At 43.2% G+C, this 19,687-nt stretch overlaps 1 protein-coding gene across 3 annotated transcripts in view; it reads right to left on the bottom strand.

Moving 5' to 3' along the window:
* Tmem131 (transmembrane protein 131) overlaps window positions 1–19,687 on the bottom strand; it is a 141,647-nt gene that overhangs the window by 18,323 nt on the left and 103,637 nt on the right. For all 3 annotated transcript variants that reach the window (XM_052192990.1, XM_052192989.1, XM_052192991.1), the window contains exons 12-27: window positions 17,450–17,558; window positions 15,960–16,068; window positions 15,144–15,297; window positions 14,887–15,057; window positions 13,408–13,518; window positions 13,191–13,325; window positions 12,764–12,868; window positions 11,162–11,248; window positions 7,478–7,630; window positions 7,312–7,387; window positions 7,118–7,235; window positions 4,009–4,147; window positions 3,816–3,925; window positions 3,359–3,425; window positions 546–697; window positions 178–320 (exon numbers count right to left, since the gene is read on the bottom strand). In XM_052192990.1, coding sequence (XP_052048950.1) covers window positions 178–320; window positions 546–697; window positions 3,359–3,425; window positions 3,816–3,925; window positions 4,009–4,147; window positions 7,118–7,235; window positions 7,312–7,387; window positions 7,478–7,630; window positions 11,162–11,248; window positions 12,764–12,868; window positions 13,191–13,325; window positions 13,408–13,518; window positions 14,887–15,057; window positions 15,144–15,297; window positions 15,960–16,068; window positions 17,450–17,558 — 1,939 coding nt within the window. The remainder of the gene's footprint in view (window positions 1–177; window positions 321–545; window positions 698–3,358; window positions 3,426–3,815; window positions 3,926–4,008; window positions 4,148–7,117; window positions 7,236–7,311; window positions 7,388–7,477; window positions 7,631–11,161; window positions 11,249–12,763; window positions 12,869–13,190; window positions 13,326–13,407; window positions 13,519–14,886; window positions 15,058–15,143; window positions 15,298–15,959; window positions 16,069–17,449; window positions 17,559–19,687) is intronic.

Here is a 19,687-nt window from a genome sequence, read left to right on the forward strand (position 1 = left end):
CACACTCAGAATAAACCTGCACAGGAGCCAGGTCCAACAGCTCTGGTGTAAGCCATGGACTCTCAGTGACATAAACACTCCTGACCAGCAGGCTGGTGTGCACATATGGAAACACTGTTCTTGCTTCTGGAATCTTTGATGGCTGAAAGCCGGGCCCTTCCTGAGCATGGTACTCACGGTCTATGCAATCCTTTAGCAATGCTTCTGTGATTTTGAAGCGCAAGGAACTTCCTGGACCCGGAAGCTTGCCTGCCACCCTCAAGTTCTCCGTTGTCCCTTGACCTTGGACCATCACAGTGTCCATCACAGTCAGGTTGTTTCTATAAAAAATATCAATTACACATTTTCTCCAATTAATTTTGCGTATCGTTTGACAGACAAGTTCTAACAGTGTGTAAAATTCAAAACCATACAAAGCACAATTTTTTACTTTAAGTTTCACATGGTACAACACTCCTCACGTTTGTGTGAAGGGAGGACCATGAGGATGGGAGGACCGTGAGGTGAGCACTGAAAACCCGCCCACACACACAGTCAGAACCTACCTGACTATGATCAGGGAGGAAACGGTTCTGTTGTGCAGTGGAGTGAACTTTACTTTGACAGATTTCTTTTCTCCAGGTTTTAAAATGAGGTTTAAAATGAATTGCCGAGAGAGACCCTCTGTAAATCCTGTTGGACTTTGCAGTGGATGAGCCTTGAATTATTGCATAAACAAACAGGAGTCATTAGTATTGTTTCTGGGAAGACCTTCTGTCCCTGGTCCTCTCTAGGCCTAGTATATACAGCTTCTCCAATTGATTGTACGGACGAGCGACCCTCCTGCTTCAGACACCGGCACTGAGAGCTGGGAACCAGTGAGGAGCATTCATGCTCTGTGGAGTTCAGACACAGACTTTATCTCCCAGTTACAGAGCCTTTGAGTGCCAACTATGCATTCTATATTTGTATACAGATATTTGTGACAGTGTAAGTGTGTTTGTTTGTTTTTAAATTTGAAATACAAGTCACAAATAGGAAAGGACACAGACCAAGACAAACAGTTGAAACACTGCTCTAAAGCCAACACTCATGCCTGGAAGCTAGGAAGACTGACAGCTGCACTCTCAGTCCTACTGATCCTGCGCAGGAAGTAGAGAAAGCCCTCCCCCAATGAAGTCAGTGTGCGCTGTTGACTCATGCATGACCAGTCTTTAATCCTATTTTGAAAACTAAGTACCTAATTATTGCTTTGTAGACACTTGATTTTAAGATGTAAGTTAATTTGAAATTTAAAATAAGACTTTATGACCAGTTTTAAAATGGTTCAGAGTTGTTTTGTTTTTATGTTAAAAGATACTGTTTCAACACAAAGACACACTCTTCTGGTTTTTAAAGAAGACCGAGTTTAAACCTTCTGGGGGAAGGGTTGTCCTGGTCCTGACAACTTGTGGAAGTGAGTTGTGCGCCCTTCTCTGCTCCCCTTGGCATGACTGGGCTCTGCTTGTGTTAGCGTGAGTCGGCACACATAATGTACCATATGGACTTGATGAAGTGCACTCCTCAACTCCTGCTTATCAAGTGAAATGTTCTCTTTGACTGATCACACTGTTCTTTATCAACAATCCTCTAGGATAACAGAATGCTCTAATTGTTCCGAAGTGCCTGTTGAGAAAGTTCCTTTTTTAATAAGCTATTCCTGGCAATCCCCTGCACCCACTTTCTAAGACAGGTTCTCACTATGTATGTAGCTTTGGCTGGCATCACACTCACAGAAATCCAGCTGCCTCTGCTTCCTGAGTGCTGGGATTAAGTATGTGTACCATCATGCTGGCCCCACTTATGAGCACAATGAAGGACTGTATGTATTCAAAAATACCTCTGGCTGTCTAAGAAGCACTTTGGGATAGTAGTATGATGCCCTGAGACAGCACTAACGGGCTCTATACTTGTGCAGTGGTAGGCTCTTAAGGGTCAGGTAGACTGAACAAGGGACCCCTGGGTAATCTCAGAAATCCTTTCTGTACTAATACTAATAAAGATGCATTTGCTTTTCTTAGGATGCCTTTTGATCAGAAGAGCAGTGGGGACTGACAGAGCCAGCTGTTAGGTGTGAGCCTCCCTCATAGTCAACTGTTTGCTCCCCAGTCTGCATTTATAATGAAAAGAGAATGTCTTTGAACAACAGCAAACATAATTTATTAAAACATGAACTCATGCCTCTCTAGAACTGGATATGATGGGAAAGGAAGCAGGTTTAAAGGACTCTCAGCAATTAGTTTCACACTGTGGATTTCTTCTTTGGAAACCCCTGAGGTGCAGAGGTTCCCTCATCCATCTGTCCTCTAGAGTCTAGTTCAGTGCCCTATGTCTTACAAATGTGACTGCATTTACATCAGCGTATTTTCCCTATCAAGGCAGAAGAAACCAAGTCCTAGTAACTGGACATTTTCAGTGACTTCCAGTGCTTGCTGCAATGTTCTCAATGACTTCCAGTGGCATTTATGATGGGAGGAGCACGCACGCACGCACGCACGCACGCACGCACGCACGCACGCACGCACAGCGAGATCCCAAGAGAAAGGCACAGGGATTCAGGAGTGTCTAACTGCTGTCTGTGTTCTAGGCTCTGAGTGCAGCTGTGGCAGAGATGAAGAACTACAAAGCAGCTGGCTGGATGAGGCTGGGGAGACTTCCTACATAGCACTATGTGGTCCAACGGGAAGGACAAACATTCTCATCTGAATAAGGCAAAAAAAAAAAAAAAAAAAAAAAGCAATGAAGCACAAGACCCCAGCCAGCCTGCAGGGGTTTGGCTCTGCTTAAACCTTCCTGGCTGACATGCGCTCTCCACATCAAGGCCTGATACAATAATGAGTGGCTAGCAGTCACTTACCTAAATAATAAGAGGACACTTTCATTCCTAGAACAAATCAACTTCTTATGTTTTTAAAGTCAGTATTATCTACTGAGTTAAACACACAGCACTGTGCGGGGTATGAATATAGCCAGGTATTGGTCTCAAATTCATAGGTTTTACAATTTTATTAGGAAGCACACAGAAAGAACGTTTAAATGAGTCAGCTGAATCTTTTAATGCTTAAAAACCAAATGTTCCATTAGCATATTTCACGTACAGTCTCAGACTTTCTGGGTGGCATTATGCTGAGCTATCATGGGCTGACTGCTGACTATAGGTTAGCCCCACAAAGAAGAACCTTCTAGCATGCCCTGTGTATTGCAGCCCGACTCTTCTTGCTCTCCTCTGCCTCTAAGTCAATTCCTAGATTGCAATGGCTGCCTTCAGCCCAGCTCAGGGCAGCCCGTGGGTGTCCTTCCCTGGTCCTAGCAGAGCACGTGATATGGAGGTTGTACTTACAGTGTTCCTGTAGACTTGGAATTCAAGTGTTCTCAAATCTAGCTTGGCCACCTTACTCAAGTTAAACCTAAAATAAAAAGACGCATGTTTATCCTCATGAACATCCCAGGCAGGGATGGGAAGGGACTTCCCAGGGACTGAGAAAGACAGCCGTGTTTGAGCTTTGATTTGCAAATGTATCTCCTGGCAGGTCTTGAGACCAGAACTAGGGATACCATGTTATTACTGTTTACAAGGCTAAAGGCTATCAGTTATAATTAATAGCTTGTTCACTTCTAAAAAGGAACCCGTGGAATTGCTGTCTACTGTCTCCACACATCTGTAAAGTGGGAGCTCCCCATTTACAGTCTGCTGAGAGCTTTACTCGGTGTTCAACTCAATACCAACCCGACCCCCGGAAACTTCTGGCAACTTCAGCCATAAAGCCAGACTCTAACTTTACCCTTTGAATGCTTACCTTGAGACTAACTTATCTGCAAAGACGGAGGGGTTGGGATACAAAGCCACCGGGATGAACTGGACGTAGACAGGGACATCGGCAGGGTTTTCTAAACTAATCTCTTCTTCCTTAAAGCAAAGCCAAGGTGCGTTAGTAGAGATCCCTACAGAGGCATCGCAGCGCCTGCTCCCTAACCATGCGGCCGGCTTACCGAGGAGCAGTTTGTGTTGGTGAGAGGGAACTTCACAAGCCGGGGCGAGCTGAGGATGGAAGGCCAGGAGAGCTCTGCGCTGATTTTTGATACGATATTTTTTTGAAGATCTGTATTTACCTCAAACATAGCATTCAACCTACAAAAAACAATCTCTATGTCAGTGTGGAAAAACAAAACAAAACAAAAGGTTTTCTAAACATAAGAAATCATACTTAGGTTTTTTTTTTTCTGGTTCTAAGAAAAAAAAAGCTTATTTATTCTATTTTACCAAGATTTTTTTAAACTTTTAAATGTTACTATTGCATAATGATGAGATTAGTTTTACTTTCACACATATACTTGATATATTTCTTCCAATATTCACTATTCCTTACCCTGTCTTGGTCTGGCCCCCATTTTCTTTCTTCTCTTTTTCTTTTTGTAACCCAATGAGTCTCCTTAGGGTAGTTTCCAGGAGCGTGAGTGGATGTTTGTCTGTCTGCCTTACCTGGGGTTACAGCACTGGCAAACATGTCTCCCCCAGCATCACCCATTCTCTGCACATACACCCTCATGGAGCCCCGCCCGACTCCATAATGGGGTGCTGACAGCCCTGGTCCTACGGACATCTTGTACAGGCGATCACAGCCATGAGCTAAGAGTGCACACGTTCGGTCATATCCACGAGCAGCTCACCACCACCTCCGCTTCCCCTGGCCTGAATGTTCGCTCTTTGCCCGTCTTTGGGCACGCAGCTGTATTAAGCTCTCAATGATATACCATGTCTCTATTTTGGTACAGAGAGCTGTCAACATTAAAATAGTCTGTGCTATAGCTCTGTGCAGAGTATGTGAAGGATGACAAGCTTTAGTTCCAGTAGCATCAGTAAAATGCATGTACATCTTCACAAACATTTTTCATGGTAGTACTGAGGACTGAATCAATTGCCTGTGTGCTGAGTCAACTCCCTGCCACTGAAGTACATCAGCAGTCCAGTCCTCAAAGACATCTTAGAGTATTAATTCAATAACGAAAGCTGAACACCTGGGGTTTAAGATTCTTCCACAGCTTCCATGGCAGAATGTGACACTCGAGCAGGACATGTGGGTATTCCCAGGAATACCGAGGACCAGAGGGGCCGCTTGACAGCTTCCCACAGGATAGAAAACCAAGGTGACATCTTCACATGGTGAAGACGCCAGTTCAAGAGGAAATAATCTGAGAGCGTTGTCATAGTCATACTCAAGACGCCATGTGAACACATCCCTACTAATGAGTGTCCAAGGGTCAGGAGTTCGGGACCTGGTACATATTTATTTGTAAATGCCAAGTATCTGGGACCAACCAGTGCAGCACACTGAAACCCAGTGCTACTGAATTTGATTCTGGGATACTGACAAGCACATGCATAGAAACAAGGTAACCCAAGTGCAGGCACATGGAGAATATTACATTCATTGTCAACCAAATAGGGAGGCAGAGGGCTGATGGGACCCAGGGCCTTGGTGAGGAACATGTGGGAAGGAGACTCCGGTGGTGAAGAGGCTCCCTGGCTGCACCAGGGCAGCACTGTGAGGTTAACACTTGCCGGTTGCCTACACTTTACAAGCTCCTCTCTGGAGACACGGAATAAAGGAGAGCTATAGTCATTCAGCTCTTTGTGAGGTTATTACAGGTCTTTGTGTACTCAGTGGAAGCATTTTTAATGAGAAAACTTGAAGGAAAAATTTTATAACACAGAAATTCTCATTCTCAACAGAATGGTTTGAACCATCTAGTAGACAGATGGACCTATGAGTTGAATTGAACAGACAGCTCTCAAGGGAAGAAATACCACTGTCCAGAAACATTTGAAGAAGTCTTCAACATTCTTAGCCATCAGGAGTATGCAAATTAAAACTGCTTTGAGATTCAGAGGGGTGGCTATTGTTGAAATACACACACACACACACACACACACACACACACACACACACACACCCCTGACTAACCAACCGACCTCCACCAAGTGTTAGTGAAGATGGGTGGAGTGGACCTGTACTTGCTGCAGTGGGAATGTAAACTTGTCTGGCAATTATGGAAATCAGTATGGAGGTTCCTTGAAAACTAACAGTCGAACTATTATATTTCTACTATCCAGGGGACATTCCCTAAGGTTGTTAAGCCAACATACTGCAGAGCTATTTGCAAAAAGCAGTATTTATCACTGCACTATCTAAAACAACCAAGAGTGAAGAGGGAACCAGGAGAGGTCTCAAGGAAGGAAAGAGGGGACCAAGAGGAGGTGATGGAAAATACGTCATGAGTGCAGAAGCAGGGGATTCCTCTAAGGAAGAAAGGGACCATCCAGGAGGCAAAGGACCAGTAAGAACAAAGTGTACTCATACGCACAGGAAGAGGTCAACAACACCTTTGTATGCTAACCAAAGTTGATGAAAAAGTAGTTAATGCCTTAAAGCTTCATACTATTCTTATAGTAGAATCCTTTAACTTTGACCAATACATAGCAAATAAGCCAAGTGAGAAAAGTACTTATTACTTGTCAGTGCTCCTGTTTCTGGAAAAGTTCTTTTTTACTGTGTGTGAAAGGGCTGGGCCACTGTGATACCAGCACAACATCTGGGTGTTTGTGGCAGGCACAGCACTGGGTTTCCAGATGCATATTTTGACCTGCTAAAGGTGCACTGGGGAGGCCACTGAAGGAAGGGGTGTTTCCCCTGGCAACAGACCAGCACTTGAAGAAGAAGGAAGTAGTTTTTTTCATAAGGAACAAATAAATTCAGTCTCCTGTTGGGAGGAAGCCTAATTTGCCTTTTGGAGAGGACAATGACAGACAAATCTTTCTTATGCATAACACTGTGTCTAAGGTTGACATGGCAGTCACTATACACAAAGATGATTTCAAATAGCTTCTCAGATTTTTAAGGACAGTCTTCCTGGAAAAAGGAGGACACAGGAATGTGTGTATTTCTTAGCGACGCACACTACTAATGACAATGTGACATTATCATAAAGTAAAATAAGCTGATATAAAACTACAGTGATGCCTACAAGACAGTAACAACAGAGATGCCCAGTGGGCCACACTGCTAAAACACTTGAGCCAAGCAGAAGCAGAAGCTCGTACCTATGTCCTGCATTCTCCTTTATTCCCATCCAGGCTTTGAACAAGCTCTGATGTGAGTCCCAGTCGGCATCCCACAAGTCCTCCTGCATGGCCACTCCAGGCTGCACTTTGGGTTCAGCTAAAAGAGGAAGCACAAGTCAGCATGGATTCAGCCTGAGGCAGGAGAGTGAAGGTAGGCGGGATGGAAGACTTACATTTGGATAGGAAAGGCAAGCCGATATAGCAGTGATCCCCACACTGCAGCCCAGGGTCAAAATAAATGTTTGCAATCTGTAAAGAAGCCAGGACGACCGTGAGTGCGGACAGTACAGACAGCAGGCACAGGGTGCTGACAGCCGGGGATTTGCAGATTTCACAAACCTTTGACTTTTTCCCTGGCTCCAAGTCTTCCCTGTTACCCCGTAATCGTTTGTAGTAAAATCGCACGTCTTCTGACAAAGACCTTATTTGCTGTATCTTCACCTTCTGTGAGAAGGAATTCATAATATTTAAGCTCTGATGAACTATTTTCCCCTGAAAGAAGAGAAGACAAATTCAGAATTTTCATCAATTGACAAACTTTTAAATTTATAATTGACCCCAAAAGCCATCCTCATTCAAATGAGAACCACCAAGTCTGAAGGACTGAGGTCACAGGACAGCTATTGTTGTTGCCGCTGTGCACGTCACAGAAGTACTATAATAATCCTTTAACTTAGTAATGGGACATACTAAGTACTCATGAAGGCACAAAGGAGCTTTAAATAAGAGGGTCATTTTGGTTTGTAATGTAAAGTTTGTTAACACCAAAGTAAGGCTGCTCCAAAATAAATGAACTCTAAAATATAACCAAGTAAAACTGAAACATATTCTTTAAGAGAAAATGTTTTCCTTAGAAATACAACAGTAATTTTTGTCATCCAAGAGAAAATTAAATCTCTTTAAAAATGTAGGCTATCATCTGCCATGGGGGTCCATGCTTGTACTGTGAGCACATGGGTGATCAAGGCCAGAGGACAGAGCTACACAGTCCATGTCTTGGAAAATAGTAATTAGAAGTAAAAACACACACCAAGTAAGTCATTTAAGAATCTTACAAAACAGCATACAAATCAGGTTCTTTTTAAGAAGATTTACTTATTCCCACTCTATGTGTGCGAATGTGTCGCTGCACAGATGTGACGTGCACGTGTGTGTCTGGTAAGCGCAGTGGCCAGAGCTAGGAGCTGGTTACAGACAGCAGGAAGCGGACATGTGGGTGCTGGGAACTGACTATCCTCTCTGCGAAAGCAGACTCTTAACTCCTCTTAACTGCCCCACAGTGTTTGTTCTTACCAGGTACCAGTTTCATTTTTCTAGAACGAATCAAATTAGTAAAGCTTGAATTTAAAAAAGATTCAAATTGGGCTGGTGAGATGGCTCAGCGGTTAAGAACACTGACTGCTCTCCCGAAGGTCCTGAGTTCAAATCCCAGCAACCACATGGTGGCTCACAACCATCCATAATGAGATCTGACCCCTCTTCTGGTGTGTCTGAAGATAGCTACGTTGTACTTACATATAATAAATAAATAAATCTTAAAAAAAAAAAAAGATTCAAATTATCCTTAAGAAGTACATTATAAGCTTGCTTTACTTTCATAAACTTTCTGATTGAATTCGGAATTATGTTTTTGTACATGCAATTCCTATCCACTTAAAAGAATTTTCTCAGATGAGAAATGTGCTTTTCTAATATTTAGTCCCAGAAAATGATAAATGGCATCCTTCTCCCGGCCAGACCCCGAGGGTGGCCGTGCGGCTGGAGGGAGGAGTGTTAACCGGAGCCTGAGCAGCTGTCCAGTTCTGCAGCAAGCACAACTCCTGCTGGCCTGTTCTTAGGCCACGTAAAGATCAAAGATAATAAAATTCCTTTTGTAACTCTACTCAAATATTGAGCTATAAGTTTTTTGAAATGTTTTCTGACATACTGCTCCCTGGCAGTCACTAGTGGTGCCTGAGGACGAAGAAGGCTCTTACGCATGAATGACAAAGCACGGGTGTAACATACAGTCAGGACATAGGGCAATACAGGAAGGCAAAGGTTCGATTATAGACCCACGTAACTATGTTAAACTTATTAAAATTTTATATTGAAAGAGGCACAATCTTAAATTAGGCTTTGTTAAACTGAGTGTCCATATTTCCTGCCTACTAGACCTCCACCCCAGAAGATTCCATTTCTACATCCTACATCTGCCTGATGCATCCTGACTCTCCCTCAAAAAGCTGGCACCGTTCCTATTACTTCCCTCAAGGCTCAGACTCTGAGGCACAGCTGAGTCCTCTGTCTACCGTGCCTCCAGGTGCTGACCTCATCGGGACACTCAAGGAGTTGCTGCCTGTGAAATAGCTTTTGCCTGTGCCCTCTCTCCACCACTCCCTCACATACATCACCTACTAGTCACTGGGGATAAAGGTGTCTCATTCCTTTCCTAGAGACCAACCTGTAAGAAGCCACCATCAAACTATAAAAAAGATGTGGCAAATGTTCTAGAATTACACACGAAATTACTGCTGTCTACAGTACTCAGGAAGCATTTGGGTTTTGTATTTCCTTTACTTAATAACCTATATACAGACATTTTTTTATTCTTTAAAATTAAAAAAAAATTACATTATTTACTTGTGTGTGTGTGTGTGTGTGTGTGTGTGTGTGTGTGTGTGAGGGGTGTGTCTCATGCACCAGGGTGTGCAGACACCATGCAGAGCGAGTATAGCTCAGGGATGACTCACACAGTTGCTTCTCCTTCCCTCATGTGAGCCCTGCTGAGCTCAGTGACCAGGCTTGGTGGCAAGTACCTTTCCCTGCAGAGCCACCCGCCGCAGACCAACTCAAACATGAATCATTTAAATCATATTTAAAATTTAAAAGTAACAAAGAGATACTGATTCCATCTAGAAGGACACTTTATATTTATGTAGCATATATTATTTTATATGTAAAATCCAACAGTTTATTTGTATATTGTATGTATTTATTTATGTGAACACATACTTAATTATATTTCTATATAGGAAAACACCAAATTCAGCTGGGTTTTGTTGAAATCAAGGGAACTCTTCCTATTGAATAAAACTTTTGGGGTTTTTTTTTCCTAGCACAAAGAAATTTTTTAAGCATCTACAAAATTTTTAGAGATGATTTTAAAATTGTCTGTATATGCTTGCCTAGACAATTTCTTATTAAGCTGAAAAAAAATTGATTCTAGCAGGTTTTCAGATAACACAGAGAAACACTTGATGTCACCCTTTTCTGCAGCAAGAGGGCCTGTTTTTATGTTAAATGTGTGAGTGTTTGTATCTATGTGCATCCTATGTGTGCCCTGATCTCAGAGGCCAGAGGGTAGCAATGAATCCCTGGAACTGGGGTATAGACAGCTGTGAGCCATCCTGTCCTGTAGGTGCTGGAGTCAGCCAGGCCCTGCAGTAAGTGCCCTTATCCACAGAGCTGTCTCTCCAACTCCCAAAGCGCTCTAAAAATGGCCCCTTGTCAAAGCCCTCACCCTGGTGCAGCTGCCTCTCTCCGTGATAAAGAACGAGATGTATTCTTACAAACTGGTTTTCTACATTGCTAACAACCTAATTAAACAACTCCATAGATTGTTTTTTTTTTTTTTTAAAAAGTTACTCTGTGTGTGTGTGTGTGTGTGTGTGTGTGTGTGTGTGTGTGTGTATATAAAACGATACAAAACATGACATTTCTTTAGGCCATATTTTTTTCTTTCAAATAGTGGAGGCTTTGCGGGAAGCAGGAAAGGCTTTGCTGACTTAGGCTACAAGATGCTCTCTCTAGGCCCGTTTACTTTGCAGGGCCCCTTCTATCTGCTTTACACATCAGGGCTCCCATTACCACTCATCATAGGAAGTCTTCCTGAGGGAGGGTCTCTTTCTCACCCCACTTTATAGTCTCTTAAGAACCTGGCGCACTGCTTCATGTCACAGTAAACATGGAAGCAGGAAATGTCTTTCCCATTTGAGCTGTAAGCAGTAAAAACAATGAGCAAGCCAAGTGTGAGCATCTTACTGGGAAGGAAGGGGGCAGAATCATGTGCTTGGGGAAGCAGGTCAGCGAGCCCACGGCGATCACAGCCTTCACAGGGATGGTCAGGACCTGTGGAGGGAAGAGCACACCACTGACAGCCCATCGTTGAGTGTTAAGAAACAAAGCTGATTTGTGTCATATACTGACTATAACTCAAAACCAGTATTAAATCCACCCTGGAAACTTTTTAATACGCACAAGGTTTTTCTATAAAATGCAAACAATACATTTCCAGTAAATACTCATTTACCTGCTAAAACCAGTTAAGACCAAGTCACAGGGGAGGAATAAAGACAGCTTTTCAAAATACAAGTCCTCTTTAGATTAAAAAGGAAAGCTGTACTCCTAAACAACATCTATGAAAATCCAGGATTTCTACAGCTATATAATTCAGTATTGTTTTGGTAGATAGAAACCGATTTCAACCCAGGTTTTAAAGACAAGTTGAGTACTCTAGAGTTGGAATTTCAGCTCATTCCTAATTAGTATTTCAAGTCAGTTATGAATGCAGTGTATGAGGGCATATTTGTGTTCAGTTTTAAAAGCTTTTAATTTTTTTATAATTGTATGTGCATAGATATTTTGCCTGAATACCTACCACATTCATGCCTGGTGCCTGCAGAGACCAGAAGGGGGCACTAAATCCTCTGGAACTACAGATAATTATGAGCCACCTTGTACATGCTAGGAATTGAACTTGGGTCTTCTAGAAGAACAGCCAGTGCTGAACCATGTCTCCAGCCCCTTTTAATTTTTATTTTCATCCATTAAAAAAAAAAAAAAACAAAAAACTGTCTCAATTCTGAAAGGCACTTACTTCTATATGAATGTTAAGTATGAATTCCTCACTTTTGGAGGTAACAGGATATACTCTAATCGTTTATTATTTGAATGGCCAGTTTTGTTTATTTTGCCACTGGATTTGTGTATGCTGAAACCACTCAGGAGGACAAAGATAACAACTTGTTGAATTTAGAAGTACTCAACACTGCCCAAAGATCTGCAAGTGTTAAATTACGAGTATTTAGGTCTGAAACAGGCAAGCGGCCTTACTCCTGTAGCTCCAGCACTTGGGAAGCTCAAGCAGGAGGCTGCTAGCTCAAGCTTGCTTCAGCTCTACGTGAGTTCCAGAACCTTGTCAAAAGATCAGATCTGCCAGAAATACATGCATTCAGGATCTTAGTGAACATAATATACACTCTACACAGAGGACTGTAAAGCCTGCGTGTAGACTCAGACCTGCAGCTCGGGAAGTCCAGTAGGACCTGTTACGCACTAATCTTCCAGGTTTTTAACAGCGTGAAGCTCCATGTGCTAAGGGCACTTTCCTGACACTGTGGTCTTGTGGTTTTGTTAGGAAGCGTGAGGAGCTTTAGCAGAGCACTGGGGGGCAAGGAGCACTGATGCTCTGAAATGGCTTTGACATGGATAGGCCGGTGTTAAAGGCATGAGAGAGAGGGGAATATTGTAAATAAATGTAGCTCTCTGCTTCTACAAAAACTGAAACGCCCTGTCAATGTGCAGTCATTAACAGCACAAGGTTTCAGAAAACCCCACTGGCATGAGCCCCGCTGATAGGCTCACCTCATAATCGGTCGTGATCTGTATGGCCCCGTCGTGGACACCTTCTAGCTTCTTGGCAGTCAGCTTGACTCTGAACACTGCAAAGTGTCCTGAAGCTAATGTTACCTGAAGCGGTAAGAATGGCATCATTTAGTAGCTGTGCAGCTTCATGGGTCCTACTGAAGTGGGAAGGAGCATTCTGGTGGTGATCTGTGCCTACACAGACCCGTGTGTAGACCCCGTGCGATAGCATCACATCTGCACACCCAGTGTGCGCACAGATCCTTCCGATCCCTCTGTGCCCTCATCCTCACTGGAGTGGAGGCTCTCACGAGGCCCCGGCAGCGTCCAGCAGCCACGGCACTCGCCGAGTGGGGCACACAGCACTGCCCTTTTCCCTCGGGATGGAAATACCCATTCTAACTGAAGCAGTAGGAGGCCCACTCACCGGGGACTGGTCAGGCAAAGAGGACTTCTCCAGTTCTGGAAGGTTCGCGATCACCGTGCTTCTGTTGCCTCTCTCTGTAGCTACAAGTTCTATTGAGAGGCCGTCTCCTATGATATGCCAACTTTTTATTGCCAGCTTCGAAGAGAAAACACAAAGTGATCTTACAGCACAAACATGAAATCTTCAGTGTAACTGAGAATAAAAACAATTTCTTTACCTCAATTGGATTGCTGTTTATAATTGCAAATAAAATACTACTTGCTTCTGTAGCACTCAGTACTCCGAAATCTATGAAGCGTTCTTCTATTTTGGGTGGCAATACAAAGTACTAGAGATAGAAAAGGACTGCATTAAACACCAGATCATATGTTTAACAATGTTACTGAGTAAAGTGCCTACTAGGAGACACTAAAGTTGATCTTATGTCTATATATACAGCTACATGATAGGCTGAGCTGAGAACTTCGGACGAGGACAGTCAGAGGAATCGGGAAAGCAGCAGGTACTTCCCTGAAGTACTAGGAGAAGCTGGGAGCCCCTGACAATCAGGCCAAAGTCTGGGCTTTCAGTAGGGACAGACTACAAATAATAACTACTCCTTGCCTGAACTGAGCCCTCAAGCTGCACAACCTAGCTGAGGTAAGTTCCGGTCAAGTCCCACCTTTCTCTTCCCTGACAGGTTTACCACTTACCAAAGCTGTTCACTGGCCACATTCACCAAAGCTGTCTGTAATTTTCCCATTGGTTTGTTTTCCGTGCCACAAGTGTCCTGCACCTTCCTTCTGTGTTGTGTCTACTGTCCTTGCCCCCAGCCTCCTCCTTCTCTGGCTCTCTGGTCTGTCCTGGTGTCAAGGTCACCCTGTGCTTCCCAAGTTCCCCTGCCCCTCATGTATCTTTGTTCTAGAGTCTCTGTCATTACAATTTAAAAGTAAACCAAGAGAAAATAATGTGGAAAAAGCTCTGGGTAGAGACTGGAATTAAAGGAGCTAAATATATCATTGGGGGGGGGGGGCGTTGAAGGGAAAAATTCCAGAAGTAAGTAATTCGTAAGTTGTCAATGGTTTCCTCCTCTGAGTAGTCATCAAAGCTGGTGCTGTTCCAGTGTGAATCAGCCCTTCCTCCTATGAATCCAATCCTGTATATGCGACCCACTCATTAATCCTGCAGGTCTCAGAGGGAAACTGTGGTAGCAACACAGTGCCTGTGTTCAAGCAACCTTTATCATGCTTTATAAATGCCCCAAGGAGCAAAGGCAGTGAATCCAGGGAGTTACATATGCCAAAGAAAAGCTATAGAGTGCTTTCCTTAAGGCAAAAGGTGAACGTAATGGTTTCACTGCAGTGCTCGGTTACATATTAGCCTGTGTTCTGTTTACTATTATCTGTTCTTCCCATCTGCATGCTCCACACCCATCAAAGTCACTGTCTACGAATCCTACCACATTCTCCGTAAAGGCCTGGAATAATCACTGATTGGGCATCTGTAGCAGATTCCAAGATCAATTGCTCCTACTGGACACTGAAGGATAGATAGCAACCCTTAGTTTTGGAATTCTCTGGAGCTCCAAGAAGCAATCTTTTGTGTGTGCATGTGTGTGTGTATTTCTGTATCCTGAAAGCACTGACTGGGAAGGAATCAGCCCAACTGCCTGACAATATCCAAAAGCACAGAGGTAGGACTGTGACAGCATACTTACATCTAAAAAGCCTGTGTATACCCGCACAGGTAAATGAAACTTAGAGGCATTGGTAACAAGTAAAATGTTGTTGTCTATGTGCATGGATGAGGTGGATGGCATAAAAAACAGGGTAAAGATGTACCCCGACTCATTAGGAAGAATTAGGACTGGCTTGCTGAAGTTGTGCACCTGGGGATGAAGCAGAGAGAAGCAGGGTCAGTCTTGCCGCATGCTAGCGCAGCAGAATGCCAAGCGAGTGGGTGGGCTCAACGTACCCGGAACATTATCCTGGCTTCCTCCGGCAGCAAGACATCATGAATGAGGATCGCAAAGCTGAAAGTGTTAGTCAGGTAAATCGGCCTCTCCACCGGGTCAGCAGGACTGTCCTGGATGTGAAACAGTGTGGCGGCGTGGTCAAACCCCAGATAACTAAGGGAAGAAAACAGAGCAGGATGAATCCTTCTGAATTCCATGTGCTAATTTAGGGCCCACGCTCCTGTGGTATATATACACTTAGCATTAAGCAACACAGCACGGAATGGGAACTATAGCATTTAATGGTCAATTTTTATAACTTCGCTCACCATGTGACTTAACATTTAATTCAAGAAATACAGAAATGAAACAGCAAGGAAGGTTCCCTGCTGCATGATAAAGTCTCCTCGATGGAGTCGAGAGCGCCTCAGCAGGAAGGCTAACGTTGCTGAGGTCACCGCACGCCCGCCCGCACGCACACCCATAGCCAGCGCCTATGGGCTGGGCGCCTATCAGTGCATCGCTAGGAGCTTAGGAAGGAACAGCAGACTGTCTCAAGTCACTGGGGAACAATCGGACATACCTCAAATAGACGACACAGTAAAAAAGGTTCAAGTGATTTAAACATTTAAAAAACACAAGTTGATTTCTAAATTATTAAATCTAACACAAACTATAATGTTCCATTTTCTTTTTCCACCTTAGAAAGTCAGAAATAAACAGGACACAGATTTCCTTTACAGTTGTGGATATCCCATCAGGTTAGGTAAACTTTTATCAAGCAGCAAAAAATTACAAACAGAAAGTTACAAAGCTTCTTTTAAGACAAAACTCACCCATCTAGGACTTCTGCTTGGTAGGGGATTTCAAGTTTAGAATAACTCTTTTCCTTTGCTTTAACAGTTATTTTCCCAGAAAATTGAGATGGCTTTTTTGCTCTTGAAGCTGCAAGGAAGCATTACAAAAATCATCTATTTGTAGGTGTGTGTGTACACGGGGTATTTTCTAAACTTAAAACCTTACATTACTTAATGTGTGTCTGTGTGATGTGTGTGAGTGGGGGTGAGCTGTCATGGTGCACACATGGACAGTTTTCAGGAGTATCCTCTTTCCTCTATGTGTTTTTTCAGGGACTGAACACAAGCTGTCTGTCAGGCCTGGAGCAGCGGGGTCTGCACCCTGAGCCATGGAGGCAGCCTCTTATATTTTACTGGTTATAAGTCTGAGTGACTTTATGCAAATTGAAAGTTTTGTTTTGAAAAAGGCAAGCTTTTACACTGGCAAACTCTGTTCAGATTTTATATAAAAAGCAGGCCACCTTTTCCCTAGTGAGACAAGCAGGCTTGTTTGAGGCACTGGCATCGCTGAGTTAAGGTTAGGTAGAGGGAACATGTGAGGACGGTGTGGATTCTCTCACAAACAAACCCTACAGAGCATGGCAGGCTGCCGCCCTCTCCCCTCCCCTCCCCTCCCCTCCCCTCCCCTTCCTTGTGTGAGGAGCTGGGCTCTGGGCAGACGTGGCTGTTGGAGCAGGCTCAGCTTGGCCGCTCCATGCTTAGACTGGACAGGTGTAGAAGATGAAATGGGCGTGTCCGTGGGATCAAGACCACAGGAAAGGCAGGCCCTCTTCTGAGTTTCAGTTCTTATTTAATTGCCTATCTAGTTAAGCAGCTGTTATGTCATAATTTAAAAATTGCAATAACAAATTCAATAAATTCTCTTAAAACAAGTAACAATGGAATGAAGACAGACTGTAAAAAGGCTGAAGTCTGAGCTGATATTTCAGGTGTACTGGGTGTACACAAGGAGGCCCGGTTCTAGGTGTAAAATAATACATCAAATGATACATATTTCTTGTCTGAAATAGTAGCTAATTTGATAATACACAAAAGTTCTTATTTTAGTTTAGACAGGACCGTCTGCTTTCCTTAAAAAGTCAACATATAAAAATGTTAAAAATAATATTTTTGCCTGTGAACCAAAATGTGGTTCTGAAAGTTAAATATATTATCACTTAATTAAAACAACTAAAGACTTCATAATTAAGGTAAATGATGACAGCTATGACTAGTTATCCCACATTACAGAAACTTCCAACCCTAACATATCTGCTTATGTTTCCTGATTGATTAAATACTGATTTAGGTTTATGGCATTATAGTACTTTATGAATTAATAAAATAAGTTCACGATGAATTTTTATAGGGAAAATCAATTGAGGCAGTCATGTTAAAATCGTCTGGATTTCTATATTAACTCATCAACATAGATGCTTTCTAGTTTGTCAAAATAATAACCACTGTAGGAGGAAAAAATGAATATTTACCATCAAAACTAATGCTTGCAACCTTGGTATATTTACTTTCAGAAGCTTTTAATGTAACTGGCTTAAAATGTACCGTTATAGCGTCATTTTGTGGGGTTGGTCGAACACTCTGCAAAGAAAAACAAACCTGTTATTTTAGCCTCGTCGTTCAGCTTGAAAGTAAAGCATGCTCAAGATTAAGGTGTGCTGCCTATAGCAGCTGTAAATGAAAAAGAGCAAACGCTGGTCTCCACAAGAATACTGTATGCAACACAGAGACGGCAGAGTGTGAGGTTCCTAAGTGTGAACCCTTAGGATGGACTCACACAGAAAACCTAAAGGTCTTCTTCTCTACACGAGTGCCTACTTTCTAAGACAAGGGGACAAGAAAACATCTCAAGACCCATCCATCTTGAAGCAGGCCACACACAAAGGTGTCCCAGAACTGTCTCCTAGTAGGAAGAATGAGTACACCTCAGGGCACCGTGACCCATGTGGCGTCTGCCGCGTTTCTCCATGGCCTGGCAGTGTAAGCCAGGTCCACTGTCAATGGGCACGGCTGTACCCTCATGTGCACTGGGCACTGAGGTCCACTACAGAGGAGTGGAGGTGAGGCTCGGATGCTTACAACTTAGGAACTCAGGTCTATCCACACAAACCTCAAAGTTATAACAAAAAACAAAAAACCCAGTAAATGGTGCACAGTAACCTTAATTCTAAGTATTTATCAAATTATTGGGACTGTGTGAACTCAATGTCAAAGCCTATTATTTCCCACAGAAGACACCCTTCTACCTGTGCCGCTCACACCTGCTCACCGGCTGCCAAGGCCCTAGGTTCTTCCCCATTCTAGGCTGAACCTTATAAAAAAAGAGTCTGCCTTCGAATGAGCCCAAGCTTCAAATGTGAATCCCCTGAAGACACAATAAATGCGGGGAAGGTATGAAAAGGCCCTGGCTCTGCTGCCTGTTTGCTAAGGCAGGGAACTAAGAAGAAGACAGTAACTCTGGGACCTGCCTGGGCAGCTCACTCTCCCAGGCCCTCTCTTCAGCCCCGGGGGGCTAGCAAGACCTTACAGGCCCGGTGCGGTGAGGTGCTGCGCCAGCCCTGGCCCTAAGGATGGCTCTAGCAGACGTGAGATCTTATTTGCCTCACTGTGGCCTGAGGACAATCTGCTCATAGCAATATCTTACTTATCAATAAGCTTACTGTTAGTAGCAGATCTCTTCATTCCTTCAAGGATATGTATGCTTTTTTGAGAGTAAACAAAGAACTGCTAGAGCTGTTAGCTAAGCTGCAAATGGAAGAAAGTTTCGTTTGCTTTTATTCCACTATTTTACCACACAAGCAAGGGAAGCAGTGGAGTGCACGTGGCAGTCAAGCAGGGGCGCAACACACACACTCAGGCTCACTTTCCCCACCTGTGAGAACATCCCGGAAGGCCAGGGTACGTATTTTCTAAGGTATTATCAGTCTATGGAACTCTATCTGTTTGCTGGAGAGCTGGCCTGGTAAGCTGAGGCCTGAGGGCTTTCGCAGCACGGCTCTCTTGCCTTCACTGGCTGCTGTGTGAGAGACAGCAGTGGAAGCACAGCCTGTCCAAACACGCTCACCTGCAGCAGCAGTCCAGGAGCCACTGGGGCATGTTCTATGCGCTAGCAGCCTGTGCAAAGCTGGACCAGAAACAACAAGTTCTTTTTTTTGCTGAGATACAGTTGTTGTAAGCAGGAAGATCTTAAAACACATGTTGAAAAAAATGATTCTCTCACTTCAAATGCAATACTTTAAGCATTTCCAAATGAGAGAAAAAGTTTACATTTAAAATTATCACCTCAAAACATACTGTACTAACAGTAAACAAGTGTAAAGTTGGTGAGTCACTTTACAAAAGCAGGCTTAATTGTGCACTCACTAAAAATAAACCTGAGTCATCGAGTAAGATTCATTTGTCTAAGGAAATAACAACAAAGCAAAGTAAAACAACATAAAAATTTACAATAAAATACTTAAAGTTCATTCTGGAAACTTAAGATGAAAAAATAATACAAAATCATTGCCTTGTGATGAACTTATTTATACGAACTGCTGTGGTGTTAGTTACTAACTACTGCTTATTCAAAGATTACTAAGAAGTGGGAAAGTACAGTGAGATTCCCAGGAAAGGCAGCTTGTATCTATTCTTAATACATTTTTAGTCTTTTCTCATGGCCAACATTCCAAGACATATTGAGAAGTCACAGGAGTATGTCAACAAGCAAG

This window comes from Apodemus sylvaticus, chromosome 9, assembly GCF_947179515.1.
Source record: "Apodemus sylvaticus chromosome 9, mApoSyl1.1, whole genome shotgun sequence".
NCBI lineage: Eukaryota > Metazoa > Chordata > Mammalia > Rodentia > Muridae > Apodemus > Apodemus sylvaticus.